We start from the raw sequence: 16,994 nt of genomic DNA on the forward strand, positions 1-16,994 counted from the left end.
CCCTATGTCCCCTTTTCTGGTGTGTGGGTGTTGGTGTTCCTTTTTCGTCTTTTTCTTTTCCTTTCTTTTTTTTTTGGGGGGGGGGGGGGGGGCCCCCCCAGTCAGGTAGGAGTTAGAATTAGCATGTTATGAGAATCCTCTAACATGAAGCGTAATGTTTCTAGTTACAACGATAGTAAAATCTTAGACCCCCCGGGTCTGGGGATCCGTCCATAGACCAGAAGCCGCAATAAAATAAAGCGAATAACGGCTTCGGCTCGGGTTCAGCCTAGCGTAGCCTAATCAAAGAGTTTGTCGATTGCTTAACCTACTATAGTTTAGGTATGTAAAGTAAAGCTGCGTGACCATAGACGATCGGCCCAGCGGTAATGGTGATAAACAGAGCCATGGAGTAGGTACACTAACCTAGACTACGCGAGTGGCCATAGCGTATCTAGAACTTGTTCTACGGAGATATCGAGATAGATATCTTGGGTTGGCTGGCCTATGGGGAATTTCTAGGAGGGATTTTAGTACTTGGTAAGTGCGGGAGACTCGACTTCTTTTTTTAGATAGATAATAAGTCTGTGCTCTTGAGAGCGCTGGTAGACAAGGATAGGATAACCAAGAAGTAGAATTGAGTGGTTATTCCCGTGTTCGTGAAGAAGAGCCATTTTTAAGATCTCGTAAAGGTTAAATGAGTGCATATAAGTAAGAATTTTAGCATCGCCTTTGACATTATAACTATGGTATGTATAGTAACTAAATAGTGAGTTGTTGTGATGAATGCTGTAAATATTACTGTATCAGGATGTAGTTGATCCATATTTATGACTTCTCGGGTGCCGCCAACACTACATAGTTGCACAGCTGGTGACCATTAGAACTTAGCAGTGGGATGGAAGTTTGCTTTCTCATGTGAGGTTTGCATTTCCAGGTTGGACTAGATTAAGCCAACAAATAACCACCCTGCCATGTAGTCATTTCTACCAGCTCGTAAAGCTGAGAGCTGATAGAATAGACAAAGAGCTTGTAGGCACTGCACTACATGACTATAAGTGATATATGCGGAATACAAGATTGTCGAGTGACAGCATATGAAACCGATGTCATATCAAGAGCTGCCTGTCCCCGGAATAGCGGTGCAGAGCTTGTATACGTGGTGGACGGGTGTCACTACGTCACAACTGTCAAACAATAATCTGTGTTATCAGATCTGGTGATCTGGTAGACATTAGACCTGTCATATGCAAGGCTAGGGTTCCTCGTCGTCATACGAAGCACATGTACGCGGGTACGCGCTGCATTCATGCGAGGAAGCAGGAGGATCTTTGGACCATGTTTCGAGATTTCTGCAGTCATCAAAGTTCCAGCACGAGACTAGTAACGCTGAAGGGATAACGGCATCGCCCCGACATACTGGTATTGGGTACGCATTCGAGAATCGATTCGCTACCCAACGGCGTCCCTGCATCGGCGGTTCGCATTGCAGCACTAAAGTGCATGCAGCCCTGTCTCCCGATCAATGTACTAGGCCAGGTTAGCTGACAATGGACATAGTCACGATGGTCAAGAGGACGGTCGTAATTCTAAAATACTCCGAAACCCCAGAAGTATGTACCGGGAACAAGCGCGCTAAATAAGTGCATCTTGGTCTATTCCCACGAATGAAATCCATCTGGGGTGATCTAGTGAGAGCCTTTTGGTTCTTGGCATGTGTTTGATGGTTTAGCTTTGACTGTTATTAGCGTGTAGTTCATCCCGAGAGTCTGGAGCTCCTATATAAGTGTTGAGAGTAAGCGTTGAAGTAGATCTCATTTAATATCGAATAACTTACGACTGTATTTGAAAAGGCAAGGGAGAAATATGCAACAGACTTGGTATTCGAGGACACAGTAGACACAGTAAATGTACATAGCTTACGATAGGTAGGAACAAAACCCTTGCTACTGCTTATCGTGACTTGATCGCCTTTCTTGGCAGATCATGGGTTCGTGGTAACCCAAGCTTAGAACAGGGCGAACAAACGAACGAACAGACCTCGCAGACTTATGGTAGGCCTGACATACCTATGTACATATATGGTAGGCCTAGCAATACGGTCGAGGATTGTTATCGCCTGCCTGGTCGCTTGGACCCTAGGTACGTAATATACATACTTACGGGAAACTCGTTGGTAGATCGTCGAGGCAGATTTCCACGTGTCGAATCTCGCGACACAGGGTTTGACAATTCGACACGGCATGTCAATCTAATAGCTTCAACCTAACAGCTTCAACCTAACTTAATAAGTTGTAGTAGTTCGCAGTAACTTGTAGCAGTGGCGTCGACGCAAAGCTCACCCCACAAAATAGCCAATTCATGTTGGTACCTATCCCAGTACATATCCTTTATACAATGTATTCCCGGTACAATGTAGGTATTCCAATGTATTTCGATGTATTTGTACAATACGTAGACACCTGGTACTGAGATGTACGTATGTAGAAAGCAATTCGTAGGCGGGTGAAATTTTGGCTAGGTTAGGTACGGATCCGTACGTTTACTGCATGATGATGGATAACGGTTCCCTCTTCCGGACGGCAGAGAAATACACTACGGCATCTCTTGGTGAGCGTTTCATCAACTACCTCTTTAGGTTTCTTAGGTTTCTTGGATTTCTTAAAAAATAGGTGGCTGAAGCTGACGGGGCGACATGGTTGGTTTGCCGTCGGGTCTCCCCTTTCTGTCCTATGTAGGAACTACATAGGAACGTCTTCATGACGTTTCTAAGCGCCCAAGTGAATAATGCTTATGCGTTGAAACAAAACAACATAGCTGTGGGCTGCCTTGTTTTCGAGATGTCAAATTAGAAAATGCGACACTGTCGCCCGCTTAAGACGATGGAATGGGGGTTTTTTTCTTCGATGCTTCATGCACGACATATCCATAAAATAAGTAATTTTAGGCAGATGGGAGATGTCTAATCTGATGTCTAATCTGATTCGTACGAGACGGGAATTTTGTTTCGAGCAGAGACCGAGAGTCATCCTTTTAGCATTTGTATTTTGTTGGTGAGCGCTTCATAAATTGCATTATCTCGATAACTTGCAGCTCTGAGTTACGTGGAGTCGGGAAGTTTGCGTCGGCAACCTTCTCTCATTCATTAGTTTGGTGGAACCCTTTAAACCCTCTTGCTCTTGAGTTCTTTACCCCTGGCTCCCCCTGTCAGACAAAGCCTTTATTGGCTGGCAAACGGATGATGTTCCTGGATAAGTGGAGAGCCGTGAAGGGAATATGTACAACGACATACTTGTTAAAGTTTAGATAACGAATGCTAAGATATGCGCTAGCACTAATATAGCAATGTATTTAATCCTATGGAGAAACGGGATCCTCATAAAACTTAACAATGGAACTCCTTCACTCCGAGTCTTTTTTACTTTGTTTCGGAAGGGCATAATAATACGAGTTATGGTTAATAAATCCTTACATAAGGATCAATCGCTTTATTGTCGATTTATATGATGCCATAATAAAGTTCCTTCGGAGAGACCGATGTGCGAAGAAATGCGCTTCTTTATTTACATTACACCCTGTGTACCTATGTTTTATATCAACTTTGTACCGTAATGCTTGTTGATCATCACGAAGTGTTTAATGGCATAGCATATCTCCATATATAGCGTTTATCCTGGTAAGTAAATTTTTTTTTATTACAATTACATTGGGGTGGCTGCTTGGCTTGATTTGTTTTCCATTCCTTTAAGAAGTATATCGGGATGAATAATATGACTTTTTGGACTTTTTGCAAATATTTGCAAACAGAATCCCATGGGTTCATTATCACCGTTATTATAAGGCATGTAAATTTATGAACAGGGTTAAAGGCGATGTTGGTACCTCCTTAAGAGGTAGGATTATGTTAATTAGCGCCTATGTACGCGGAGTACATTAGGTACTTTATACGGTTTAAGCAATAACGTTAAAATATATATTAATGCAACCGTTCCGGACGGAGTCGATTCTCTTCCCCTACCTCCAATGTTTTTATTTTCCACTTACGAAGAATATGTACTTAACCTAGTATACCTAGGTACCCACCTAATATATACATAACTCTGAAAATTTTAAAAATAAACATATTACAGTGACTTGTGCGACCCCTAAACCGCTACACTAGACAGAAAACAGCCCATCCCTGACAGTGACCGGCATTGACATGCACTATCTCGACGTTATCTGACTCTCTCATTCGTCTAAGAGGGAAAGAGGAAAAAGAAAAGAAGAACCAAAGAAAAAAAAATGCGTCGAGGCTACAACTACCTATGTACTTTGACTTTACCTCTAACTACCTACCTAAGGTAACATCTACTTTTTATCTTGATTCGACAATTGGATTTTCTCTTCGCCGTCTATCGGTCTATGTATGTATCATTTGAGCATTTACCTATCATTTACATACACCACCTATCAATTCACATCATCAAATAATACCACCTCTTAGGCTCTTACCGTATCTTGATGTTCCTTGTTCCTTCCCCCTTTACAGCTATTATATTCTGTTAGTGTTACCTAGACCCAGGTCGCTTCCGGATTAATCGATAGCGTCAAGCCTTTCCTTCTGTTTTTGTACATGCAGCCGACTATCTAACCGAATTATCACTACCTATTATTATTTTATCAACGTGGCTGTGGTACCTACCTAACCTACCTATGTATGGGTGTACCTGCTACCTCATCTACATTCACCCACTTACATACACTCTCGAGTTCCCACCCCCCAAGTCCCCCCCAAGTGCTTCTACCCATCCACCATCCCGCAGTTATCCAAGACAAGAACTTCCCACCCCTTTATTATTGTACACCACACAACCGTACACCCCGACCATCTTGCGCCCTGTCGTAGCCTAGTCTTTGAGCGCCGACCCCTCTCTCGCCTTCTTCGTCTTAGTCAATTTCCAACCAATTCCGTGCAACATCTAGCATGACCTCTTGAGGACCCTATGTCTTGAGACTTATCCGTGTGTACGACTTAATTCTCCCAATTCCGCGGCTAGTTTTGTCGCAGCGCAACCCAGCGCAGCCCTCTCATCGTTCGTTTAGACCGGCCCTACGTTGTCAGACCTTCAGTAGCAGACCGACCGAAAATTGTCGATATAATTCGGGACGAGAAATTTATCACGATACCCGCTCCCCATAATTGGTGATATACTACAAGGCTCCCGACTGTCTGATTTAATCGCAGTCAAATCTTTGCTCTAGGTGTATATCCGTACGCACTCACTCGTTCACCTTGTTGGTCGATCGACAAGCAGTTAGAAGAACCATCCCTTGCGGGAATATAAATCAACTACCCGGAACATTTGACGAATCGAAACATTTCCGGTTTATCCACGTTGAATCTGGCCCTCGCTGGATCGTTGTGCCTCCCTCGACCCCGATTCATCCTACGCCTTGGCGGAACGATTCACGTCCAAGTATATCGATTGTAGATCGAGCAATTCAACATAAAGCTAGCATTCCGCGATCGATGAGACGATTTCTCAACTGTTTCTACCGCTGCCTCTTGTAGAGTATACTTATCGAACTCGGATAGATTGTAAATATAACGACAGCACAGGTTCGATACAGGTGTCTCAGTGTTGAGTTGGATGTTTTGGTATTTTGGAATGATCGCAATTCGCCGTTGTGCTTAGCTTGCTATTATAGTGTTGCCAGCGAGCGGCATTAACGCCATTGAACGATTGAAACTAAATTATTACTCTCGAACATGTCAGTCATGTTACAAACACCTTCTAGGGCGTCGACGGCCTCGTCATCCTCCTTTCAACCGATATCGCGTCAAAACACCATGTCTTCCTACGAGGGCTCGCGCTCGGCGCGACAGTCTAAGCGAATGTCCATGTCAGCTCTGTACCTATCTATGTCGGCAAACGAGTCGGATCTAGAAATTGAAGATGACCTCGCAAAAGGTAAGAGGGACACGAGCGTTGATTTTGGTGAGATAGCACGATGCTAATATTGGGGGTGGATTACAGCACAGAAAATACTGCGCGAGTTGAAATCTAAAATCTCTTCGCAGTCGAAGAAGAACTTTGTCCTTGAAAAGGATGTTCGGTATCTCGACTCTCGAATCGCTTTGCTTATTCAAAACCGAATGGCGTTAGAAGAGGTTTGTCGAATTTCCTGTCCTATAAATACCATCGCGACTGAACGAGTATCTAGCAAAATGAAGTAGCCAGTCATCTCGAAGACGCGACCGACTTACAGGAGGGCGCATTTCCTAACGACGACAAAACGCAGAAATATGGTAATCTTCTGTTCTTGTTACAATCCGAGCCTAGGCATATTGCACACCTCTGCAGATTGGTTTCTATGTCCGAGATCGACTCGCTGCTGCAGACAGTTATGTTTACTATATATGGAAACCAGTATGAAAGTCGAGAAGAACATCTCCTCTTGACTATGTTTCAGGTAAGTCAATAAATATCTCTATGTGGTGGTGCAGTTCTGATTAACTGTATTCAGTCTGTCCTTACCTATCAATTCGATACGACTCCCGAATATTCATCTCTTCTCAGAGCCAATACGCCGGTTTCTCGTATGATGACCACCTACACTAGGCGTGGGCCGGGGCAGAGCTTCTTGCGATCGGTATTAGCACAGAGAATCAACAGCCTAATCGAGTTGACAGATCTAGATCTTGAGATCAATCCTTTGAAAGTCTACGAACGCATGTGTCAACAGATCGAGGAGGATACCGGTAGCCTTCCGCCATCGCTTCCTAGGGGTATCACTGGCGAACAAGCAGCCGAAAATCCTCAAGTGCAGAAAATCATAGAGCCGCGTTTAACAATGTTGACGGAAATCGCCAACGGTTTCCTACAGACAATCATAGATGGGCTTGACGAGGCTCCTTATGGGATCCGATGGATATGTAAACAGATTCGAAGTTTGACCAAACGAAAGTATCCTGATGCGAACGATCAGGTCATCTGCACGTTGATCGGTGGTTTTTTCTTCCTGCGTTTCATCAATCCTGCCATCGTCACACCGAAATCATACATGCTCATCGATGGGGTGCCGTCTGATCGACCACGCCGAACTCTCACATTAGTCGCTAAGATGCTACAGAACCTGGCTAATAAGCCCTCGTATGCAAAAGAACCATACATGGCCAAGTTACAGCCGTTCATCCAACAGAACAAGGACCGCGTCAACAAGTTTATGTTGGATCTCTGTGAAGTCCAAGATTTTTATGAGAGTCTCGAGATGGATAATTATGTAGCGCTGTCGAAGAAGGACCTTGAGCTCTCTATTACTCTCAACGAGATATACGCCATGCATTCATTGATCGAAAAGCACTGTTCAGAGATCTGTAAGGACGAAAATTCACACTTGGCTCAAATTATATCGGAATTAGGCCACGCACCTGCCCAGGTACCTCGAAAGGAGAATAGGGCCATCAACCTCCCCCTATTTAGCCGATGGGAGACGGCCATAGATGATCTGACCGCAGCCCTAGACATCACGCAGGAGGAAGTCTACTTTATGGAAGCAAAGTCCATCTTTGTACAAGTTATGCGGTCTATTCCTGCTACCAGTTCAGTTGCCCGACGACCTCTGCGTCTAGAGAGAATTGCGGATGCGGCGGCTACGTCAAGAAACGATGCGGTGATGGTTCGGAAAGGTATCCGTGCCATGGAACTACTTAGTCAACTTCAGGAGATGAAGGTTATTGATAAGTCTGACCAATTCAGCTTATTGAGGGATGAGGTCGAACAGGAGCTACAGCACCTAGGCTCTTTGAAAGACGGTGTAATTGCTGAGACAGCTAAGCTTGAAGAAGTATACAAGACCATCAGAGATCACAACGCGTACCTTGTTGGCCAACTCGAGACATACAAGAGTTATCTTCACAACGTACGAAGTCAATCCGAAGGCACAAGACGAAAGCAGCAGAAGCAACAAGTGCTTGGACCATACAAATTCACTCACCAACAGCTAGAAAAGGAAGGTGTCATCCAGAAGAGCAATGTTCCCGACAATAGGAGAGCTAACATCTACTTCAATTTCACAAGTCCTTTACCGGGGACCTTTGTTATTTCGCTACATTATAAAGGTTGGTTATAACAAACTCAACTGCTTTTTTCTTTCCCAGCTAATCAGCATATAGGGCGCAACCGTGGTCTATTAGAACTTGACCTGAAGCTTGACGACCTGTTAGAGATGCAGAAGGACAACCAAGATGACTTGGATCTGGAATATGTGCAATTCAACGTCACAAAGGTACTGGCCTTGTTAAATAAGCGCTTTGCCAGGAAGAAAGGCTGGTGATCAGTCGACACCACGTCTTAGTGAATTTGCCTCTGGACTCATATGGTTTATTCACATTATCAACTTGCAGCACGTTTGTTTACAGGACCTGGCGCGGCGTTTATGGCTCATTACGACTTGATACCATTTTCTTTGCTATATCATAGTATTGTACCCATCCCAGGCGATATTTGCGACTTGTTATTGTAGCCACAGCTCTCTGGGCACCAGTTGCGAAAACTTAATACTAGTCAGCCATTTCAAATGACTACCTAAGCAAGGTCTATCTTGCCAATAGAGTTAGCTACGCCACTACGGGCAACGACTTGGGGCCGCAGTTTTAACTGTAAGGCCATATGCCGTACATGTCAACACTGTTAAGGGGCATGCCGCTCCTAGCATTTCTATTATATGTTACCGTCTGAGAACGGTCTATCCAATGCGAAATGGTTTCCTAGTTCATGGAGTTTCCAGAATAATAATTGTCAATCTCCCTTTAGGGGTTAGAGGGGACGGGCGCAAGGTCGTGTGGTTCTAATGTTGTCGTATTGTTGGAGGCAAGTTGGGGGGAGGTGTGGTAGGCGTCGTCAACTAGGTCGTCGAATGCTGCTGCTGCTGTTGTTGTTGTTGTTGTTGTTGTTGTTGTTGTTGTTGTTATCAAACAGGGGATGTAAAGCAAGCGAGGGATTATCCCTCGAATCCGAGTTGCTTGGCTGTTATTTCCTCGGCTGGTCCGGCGGCTATTGTCAATGCTATTTCTAAAGCGTCTATTTCCTCGAGCTTTCTAGCAGGGATCGTAGATCAATGTAGCATTTAGTTTTGGGGGCTTGGTATACATATATGAATGGAAGAGCCTGGAAGGTTAAATTTGAGTGGCATGAAAGGCTCGTGTGGAAAAATATAAGTTGGGGGTAACACTTCCAACGTATGATAAGCGACTCGCAGAGTGTCAACATACAGGGCCTACATTGCCTACATTGTTAACCTAGAACTGATGATACCTCCTCGGGTACTATATACTTTGTATCAACATCATCCATTCCTCCAATCTCTTGAATCTAGTATCATACTAGGCTCATTGCACAGGAACTAGCAGTCTGTCGATATCAGGTCCCCATCCATCGTTTACGCCTTCAATGACTATCTCATTTGTACTGCCCGACTTTAGGTCGACGTGTAGTGTGCTACTGGACACACTGCTACCTGTTGGTAGGAATGCCAGTTTCTGCGCAGCGGCGCCGTTCACTCGCACGTTTGCGTACCGCGCCGTGCTGTCTCCGTTCACGTAACGTATGCGCACGGTTGTGCGCGCATTCGCGTCGCTTCGTATTCCCTGGAACGTCACGGTTCCCTTGTCCGGGCCTCCCACATAGCCCGCCGCCGTCTGCCCAGAACAGTTGCTGCAGCTTACGTTGCGTGTGTTGCCGCCGTATGCAGCGGTCTCGCCTTCGTATGCTGTCTCCGACGGCTTGGCTTTCGACGCGGATGCCGATGTCGAGGATAGGTCTGGAACCCAGGACTCGGCGTTGGCCATGGTCACGTTGGTCCCGCTGATGGTTAGGGGTAGCCATACGTACGTCGATGCCATGAGGTTCGTGCTCACCCACCGGTCGCCGAGGTAGATGGCGGCGTTGTTGCCGACTGGTAACACGTAGTTGGTCTGCGAGGTGTACGTTTTGCTGCCGACGTCGGCGAACGTCGTCCACGCGCTCCACCCCGAGCTCAGAGATGTCGATGTGCTGTACACGTTATCATTAGCGGCCCAGCCGGTGAGCTTCGAGCCGAACATGTAGTAACGCCCATTCAGCTTAAGAACAGCCGGAGCTTCGATGCTGTCAGACCACAGGTACGTGCTACTCTCCACGGTGAGGTAGTCGTCGGATAACTTCATGATACGCAGGCCGTTCTGGCGGTCTTCGCTTAGCAAGTAACCGGCGCCGTCGTCGTCGACGAATAGACCCATGTCACGGCTCTGGTGACCCAGTGGCTGAAACGATTGGATGTACGTGTAATTGCCGCACACAGAGTCGCCAGTGGCCACGCCAACCTTGGCTTCCCCGTAGCTGGATGAATCGATGTGCATGTACAACACGTACTTGCCCGTCTTGGCATTGTAAACTACCTTAGGACGCTCTACGACCCTGCTCGGGCCTAAGTCGCCGCTGGAGGTACGCGAGAGGAGCGCACCGACATAGGTCCATTGCACCAAGTCTCGGGAAGAGTAGCAGTTGACGTTCTGGAAGGCACTTCCGTTCGTCTTGTCTTCGCCGATTAGGTAGTACGTAGAGTCGACCTTGATGACACCGGCGCCATGGGCTTGCAAGTGCTCACCGTTTGACTAGACGAGGATATATTAGCGGCTGGTTGTGTTTGGTGTGGAGCTGTTGTCGAGGTGGAGTTGAAGATGGGATTGAAAAGGGGCTAACAAGGGGTAAATAGGGGGGAATAGGGGAATAGGGGCTATGCTACGACGACTGATATTTTAGGATCGAAAGGGTCGCACCGTAGTCCAAGTAGCGCCGGGTACTACTTGTAAACTCGCCTCGGCGAGAGACGACAGAGTCGCAAGGAGTAAAGCTCGAAGGTAATGCATCTCGAGGTAAGATAGGCGGCTAGGTTAATCAGATGCAACTAGCCGAAGTGTGCATGCGGGATCGACATGCAATTCGAACGAGCGTGCAACCTGTCTAAGCACCAGCGAGCTGTCCTGTTCATATAATGGGCGAGAACCAGGGGTAAAGCTCTCACCCGCTGTGGAGAAGCAATATGGATATCCGGATTTCTGGGGTAAGATCTCCCGCGGCACTGAAAGAAATACGAGTCGAGGCCCGCGACGGAGACAAGCGCACCAAAGATAGCTTGTGCCCGCCTCTCGCACATACGTTTTATCTGGAGTCGGATCCATATCCGCAGGCAAAGCTTTTCTCCTTGAGGAATAAAGCCGATACTACGTTAAGGGCCTTCCTGTTATTAACATGCTCCTCTTGCTCCTCTTCGTGTTTATTGACGCGTAAATATTTATACGCTGGTGACCTGATTTTGATGTCTTTCCCCTATATAATTGCTACCGTGCCGGCTATAGGAGCGGTTAAAGTTGGGTTTCGGCCATGCAGATTCGGCCGGGTCCCTGTTGACCTTCTGTGGGATCGGATGTGACCCCCCATATGTCAGTTGATAGACGAATCCAATGCCAAGACGTACCAACTACATGACAAGTCACATTCTCCATGCAGGCAGGTCGTATTGGGTTAAAGGACATAGAATATTTTCGTACTATTTCAATTAACCAAGTCGGCTCTCGAGTATTCAGTGAACTTTAACCCTTCTACAACTCTGTTTGGTATTTCTTCATACGTATTACGATGATTTTTAATTTTCTACCAACATTATTACGTCCTATCTGTACAGCATTCATACCAGTCTATTGCAAAGATCATAAATCGCCTAACCTAGTGGGTATTAACCTACCTAAAGCGATACGAACATGTCGGAAAATTAAATTCCACCATCGGGAGTAACTTCATTCTGAGTTGCTTGCCACGAGGTGAAATCAAACAGTATGGAAGTTATCCCGCAGAGAACTCTAACCTCACTGCCACAGCCTACGTCTATACATACTGAACATGTTCTTTGTTTTAGATTTCTCATCTAGAATCCTGGCATTTCTTAAGTATGTAGACTACCTAGTTTTATAGATCTGGCACTTTAGAGTCTCCATTATGAAAACCGTCGTCCATAATAATTAACAATTCTATGAAAGCCCATATGGATCGGTAACCCGGTAATATCCATCTAGGTTAGTTAGTTAAATCCTATTTCTTCCTTTGAACCTTTGAAGTTTATAAAGTGCATTTTTTCACCATTTGCAAATCTAGGTAATTACTACAGTCTTTAATAACTACATCTTGTGTAGGATTTCCACCCAACTTACCAATATATCGTGCCCTGTCATAAGTTTAGTACTTTCGCAAACATCTATCCTATCTTTCAAGTAGTTTATTTTATCATAACTATCTCTACAACGAAAGGTTACCTAGTTGGCATTATATCTATACTCGCAATCGCTACTATACAGGCTTTTAATCATTAGGTGTCTAATCACTTAAGACTTAATTTTGGACTTAATACCTAACTCAGGCATATGACGATTCAATAAGGATCACATGTAAGAGCATTATAATAAGAGGGCCGTGCTAAGAGATCAGGCCTATGCATTTTGTAGTACAGTGACAGGAGGTTAAGAAAGAGCCAAGAGAGTTGAATATTGATTCAAAAACAATCAACCAGGCGTATGTAGATAGTAATGAGCGGCTCTAATAGCGGATTGGTTAAAATATTAGGGGAAATATAATTACTAGGACACATTTACTACCTACCGTTACCTATTCACCTATTTAGAATCATTGATTTATTGACGGTGACTTGAACCCTTAAACGATAAAATTGAATCTATTAACATTAACAATTGGATACATGATACACATGATCTGAATTGGTCTTGCATGACGTATGATGCAAGGCAATGACTTGGTCCTCAGTCTTCTATCAACACACTTGTGCACAACCCTAACCAATGTGACTAAAAATCTTAATCACTAAACACCAAGGCAAAGTAATCATCATGAATGTTAAAGAACAATATATATATCCATTTCAAATGCGCTATAGCGTCAAATACAGTAAAATATCGGTCGCTCGACCTCAACCCGCAAGAATATGGATGCGCCCGTGTTCGCTATCAGCTGCACCATATTCATCATCAGCCTGGTCGCAGTTGGGCTACGTTTCCATTCCAGGCGGTTGACGAACGGTGTTGGATGGGACGATGGGTTTATCCTCATTGCTGTTGTTCTAGAGATTGCATTATTTGCAGTCTCTGTCTACTGTATGTCAAGTTCTCAACTTGGCCGCGGCTCTGCTAACTTTTGTTAATTAGTATGGAATGGAGGATACTATCTTGTTTCTCCAGACCGAATTGACAGGAGTATTCTCTGTGTAGGTATCCTTATTCGAGAGTTATTGAAGTCGTTGTAAGCTATGCTAATACCTTTGTACTAGGTCCTCCTTGTTTTCGAATCCCTCTATTTGTCCTCTATGGGCTTCACAAAACTCAGCGCCATATATTTATACATGAGAATATTCATCCACAAATCGTTCCGAGTACTCTGCCTGGTCGTCGGCTCTATCATAGTACTATTGTATATATCAGTATATGTACAACTTTTCACCCTTTCGGAGGTCGCGGCAGACCTCTGGGGAAACCCAGTATTCGGTCACGTTTTGGATAATAAGAAGGTTGACATTGGGAATGCAGTTTTCAATGTGATTACGAATGCCATTGTCCTCATTCTACCCATACGGCCTATCTGGACGCTGAAGATGAGGGTTAGGTCTAAGATAAATTTAACAATACTCTTTGGCCTGGGACTCTGGTGAGTTAGCCGCCCCATAAATCAGATGTGATAAAATTAATTTTAATCCTAGCGTCACTGTGGTCTCCTGCATTCGAATAGCTGCTCTGCTACGTGCAGACAAGTATATAACGGCTACAGTCGTTTCCTACGGCAGTCGTGATATGCACCTTCGTGTTCTCGAACCTGAATTGGCCATCTTCTCGCTTTGCCTTCCGGTTCTACGCCCATTCTGGCTCAAAGTGCGACAGAGCTACGGCTATGTTACGGAGCAGTTTCGCAGCGGCTGCCAGTGTAGTAAACTGGCCCCGAGCAAGGCATATGACGAGGAAGGTCTATTAGATTGGGGGCCAATTTCCAACACTGTTACCAGAATCAGTGCCAGTACACCGACACTGCCAGTAGCTGATATAGGCCTGTACGATATACTTAAACAAAAGCCGAGGTCTATATTCTCTAGAAACCCAGTGCAATTACCGGAGCCTGCAGTTATTAAAGTAGAAAGAACTTAGCAGGTTTCCTACTTAGCAGCTGTGGATTCTCGTTGATGTTTGCTATTGGCGACGCTACTTGTTATGCTTTAATAGTAGTCAATAATATTTATATCTCGTCCACATTGAATATGGCGCTGTTGATGGTTGGCACCTGGGTATATTCGGTATCGAGTACTACTCGAGGAATGGAAAAGTTGGTTTGGTAAGGAGGGCCTGGTGAAAGCTCATTCCGATACATTGCTGATTTGTACCTTGAGCTTACTATCGTTGTAGCCGTCTTCATTATCCCCGGCTCTTAAGAAACCTACTACAGAGATACCGTCCTGAGAACAGGGTACCAACATAATGGGTTCTTAAGGTAGCGACCCCTAACAAAATTCGAAACGAGGTGTGAGAGGAATTCTCAAGTTAACAACAGTCAATATAAGCATGAATGTACGATATCAACTGATCTGGACGAAATTAGGTCTAGCAGTTTCGAGTGGATGATACAATGTATGAACTCCCATTCTGGGTTTACTCCAAGATAACGCTAGCTGACCAGGTAGCCAGGCGATCGAAGCTACATAAACAACCCACTCTACGTAGACTTGTTAATTTTATCCTTGTTAGACAACCATGCCATTTGACTCCTATCATTTGTGACCCAAGTCCCTGGGCCGGGTTTTAGCTTGTAAATTCGGGGACTTATCTATCGAATGTCTAGGTACTAACCCTGCTTGGCTCATTCATCAGGGCATAATATCGGGATAATCAGAAAGCATGCGTTTTTTTTTGGGACAGAGGCTTGTCAGTAGAACAGGAGGCTGGGTGTTGCCTTCATCGTCGGGATTTCCCGAAATCTAACTAGATTGCAGATGAACTCCACGATCCAAGTCCCGGGTACGAAACCGATAATGCTGGATACAGCATCATTACCGTGTCATTTTACGTTAAATTGCGTGAGCCTAGTAGTCAATATACGACACCTACGTCGGACTAATCCCACAACTGACCGAATCGAGAAAACTAAAAGGTATTTTGATTAGTGATATCTGGGTTGATATCTGGGTCGATCCGCGCGGTAATGTGTGAGATACGAGTTTCGATATGACATGAGACACATCGAAATTTACAACAGAGCTTTGTTTAAGATGCAGTTTGCCACTTTAGTAAACGCTCAAGTATGTGTGTATTTTATAAACCTCGGCCCTTGTTTTATACTATGTAATATTTAAATATCACGTGGGAATTCAATGAACCCCTGATGCAAGGATTATCCCGATATGGTCTCACCCTAGAGTAAATCACTACGTACATAGCATGGAATGAAACCTGATCTGTCTGAAGACCGTGCGTTGCTAGTCAGTGGGTTTATCTGAAAGCGTATCGTCTTCCTGGGTCGCTAATCTAAGAATGGACTTTCTCCTCATCCATCAACGAAACCGGCCAATGAAAGCGACGATGCCGGCACATTTATGACGCTAAGCTTCTTTTTTTCTTCCTCCCAGTATGCCGGACTTCGAACATCATTAATGCGATTCGATGGATCCAGGTATTCCGAGAGCCCACTACATATGCTAGGCGAGGAAGTCTGGAGAACTTACCATGTAACGGCCTCGGCGTTGAGCCGGTGTTCGCAGAACAAGCTGAGCGTAGAAGAAAAATCAGGTGATGACAGTGGTTCTGGAATCTTGATAAACGCGGCCGAGCGGGACTACGTTTATTTCCTCGCTACGCCGCAAATCTCCTATCACATCCCCATTGACTGCGGCATAATCTGGCACAACAGGGACATTGAATTCTTTCGTAATATACCTTAACACGGAATTTCGCGATTCTAATACGATTTATCCTATGCATCCTATGGGCACGGTGTCTAAGTGAGAATTAGGCAACGGTCCGGCAGTTCCAAGACCATCATACAGTCAGAAGGCCACGCTAGCTACGATGCGCAGGGTCATATCTTCGGCAACTACCAGCAGTAGTTGGCGGAGTAGAGACACTACATTGCCTATAGGTGGTAGGACGATGTCTACCAGTAGCTGGACTACGGCAAGCTTATCGGATGGCGGAAGCAATGAGGGTCTGTTCTTTACCTCGCTTAACTCTCTTGCGCCCATTACGATCGTGATGCTACACGTCTTGTTGACCTCTCATGTTGAATGGCAACATTGCTGGCCCAAGCTATCCGAATACCATCTTCTCATACCCGATTTACCGCAGCACTCGCGCTCACGCCATATTAAACCTTTCTCGTTTGTCGTAGCTGCTGATCTCGTGGCCGAAATAATCCGGGAACATGCTCACGACGGACGGGCACATCTCGTTGGATTATCAACGGGTGGATTTATAGCAATGGAAATTATAAAACGGCATCCAGATGTTGTTCTGAGCGCCTTCTTATCGGGCGCTACTCCAGTCAACGACTTGTGGAAGAGCATAAACTCCCAGCCGAAGCTTGCTTATATAGGGCTATCGGTTCTACTACATAGCCCGAAAAGATGGCTGCTCAAAGCAACAGGATGGGCTCCAGAGTTTCAAAATGAAAACCTTGTGAAAGAAATCAAGCGGAATAACACATCAGAATTGTTCGAAGCAGGGTCTCGAGACACTGCTAATTGGAGCAGAGATGACATGGTAGAAGTTGGAAAGAAGGATAAGAGAGTCGCCCTAGTCGCTGGAGGCAAGCAGGATAATGTTTTGGGTATGAGAGAAATGGGAAAGTTGTTAGAGTCATTAGGCACGAATGATGGTAGGGGATCACGCGCGTTTGTAGTAAAGAATGCTATTCACGCGTGGAATTTACAGGATCCTCTATTGTTCGCTAAAG

The 16,994-nt window shown here is 45.1% G+C and overlaps 4 protein-coding genes across 4 annotated transcripts; 3 read left to right on the forward strand and 1 right to left on the reverse strand.

The window, feature by feature from the left end:
* Nucleotides 1-5,302: 5,302 nt before the first annotated feature.
* F4813DRAFT_214486 (GTPase) lies at nucleotides 5,303-8,556 on the forward strand. The gene is made up of 5 exons (XM_049239705.1): nucleotides 5,303-5,933; nucleotides 6,000-6,133; nucleotides 6,187-6,435; nucleotides 6,490-8,083; nucleotides 8,138-8,556. Exons 1-5 carry the CDS (start codon nucleotides 5,732-5,734, stop codon nucleotides 8,296-8,298), a joined length of 2,340 nt encoding a protein of 779 aa, XP_049096322.1. The 5' UTR covers nucleotides 5,303-5,731; the 3' UTR covers nucleotides 8,299-8,556.
* Nucleotides 8,557-9,313: 757 nt separating this feature from the next.
* On the reverse strand, nucleotides 9,314-11,567 carry F4813DRAFT_371510 (carbohydrate-binding module family 35 protein). Its single transcript, XM_049244622.1, has 2 exons — nucleotides 10,781-11,567; nucleotides 9,314-10,615 (listed from the first exon to the last, which is right to left on the reverse strand). Exons 1-2 carry the CDS (start codon nucleotides 10,868-10,870, stop codon nucleotides 9,353-9,355), a joined length of 1,353 nt encoding a protein of 450 aa, XP_049096323.1. The 5' UTR covers nucleotides 10,871-11,567; the 3' UTR covers nucleotides 9,314-9,352.
* Nucleotides 11,568-12,993: 1,426 nt separating this feature from the next.
* F4813DRAFT_399074 (uncharacterized protein) lies at nucleotides 12,994-14,200 on the forward strand (the record flags this gene model as incomplete). The annotated part of the gene is made up of 4 exons (XM_049248127.1): nucleotides 12,994-13,162; nucleotides 13,214-13,272; nucleotides 13,336-13,709; nucleotides 13,762-14,200. 4 exons carry the CDS (start codon nucleotides 12,994-12,996, stop codon nucleotides 14,198-14,200), a joined length of 1,041 nt encoding a protein of 346 aa, XP_049096324.1.
* A 1,290-nt stretch (nucleotides 14,201-15,490) lies between these two features.
* On the forward strand, nucleotides 15,491-16,994 carry F4813DRAFT_371519 (Alpha/Beta hydrolase protein; the record flags this gene model as incomplete). Its single annotated transcript, XM_049244623.1, has 2 exons — nucleotides 15,491-16,916; nucleotides 16,973-16,994. The coding sequence occupies exons 1-2, from the start codon at nucleotides 16,112-16,114 to the stop codon at nucleotides 16,990-16,992; spliced, it is 825 nt and encodes a 274-aa protein (XP_049096325.1). The 5' UTR covers nucleotides 15,491-16,111.

This window comes from Daldinia decipiens (assembly GCF_022478715.1).
Source record: "Daldinia decipiens strain CBS 113046 unplaced genomic scaffold F4813scaffold_38, whole genome shotgun sequence".
NCBI lineage: Eukaryota > Fungi > Ascomycota > Sordariomycetes > Xylariales > Hypoxylaceae > Daldinia > Daldinia decipiens.

What these genes read in the sequence shown, in the direction of transcription:
- F4813DRAFT_371510 (XM_049244622.1), bottom strand. Translation starts at nt 10,870, where the DNA reads ATGCATTACCTTCGAGCTTTACTCCTTGCGACTCTGTCGTCTCTCGCC. An exon ending in CCGGCGCTACTTGGACTACG is followed by an intron (nt 10,616 to 10,780) that starts GTGCGACCCTTT and finishes ATCCTCGTCTAG; the next exon opens with TCAAACGGTGAGCACTTGCA.
- F4813DRAFT_214486 (XM_049239705.1), top strand. Translation starts at nt 5,732, where the DNA reads ATGTCAGTCATGTTACAAACACCTTCTAGGGCGTCGACGGCCTCGTCA. An exon ending in TGAAGATGACCTCGCAAAAG is followed by an intron (nt 5,934 to 5,999) that starts GTAAGAGGGACA and finishes GGTGGATTACAG; the next exon opens with CACAGAAAATACTGCGCGAG. An exon ending in TCCTCTTGACTATGTTTCAG is followed by an intron (nt 6,436 to 6,489) that starts GTAAGTCAATAA and finishes AACTGTATTCAG; the next exon opens with TCTGTCCTTACCTATCAATT.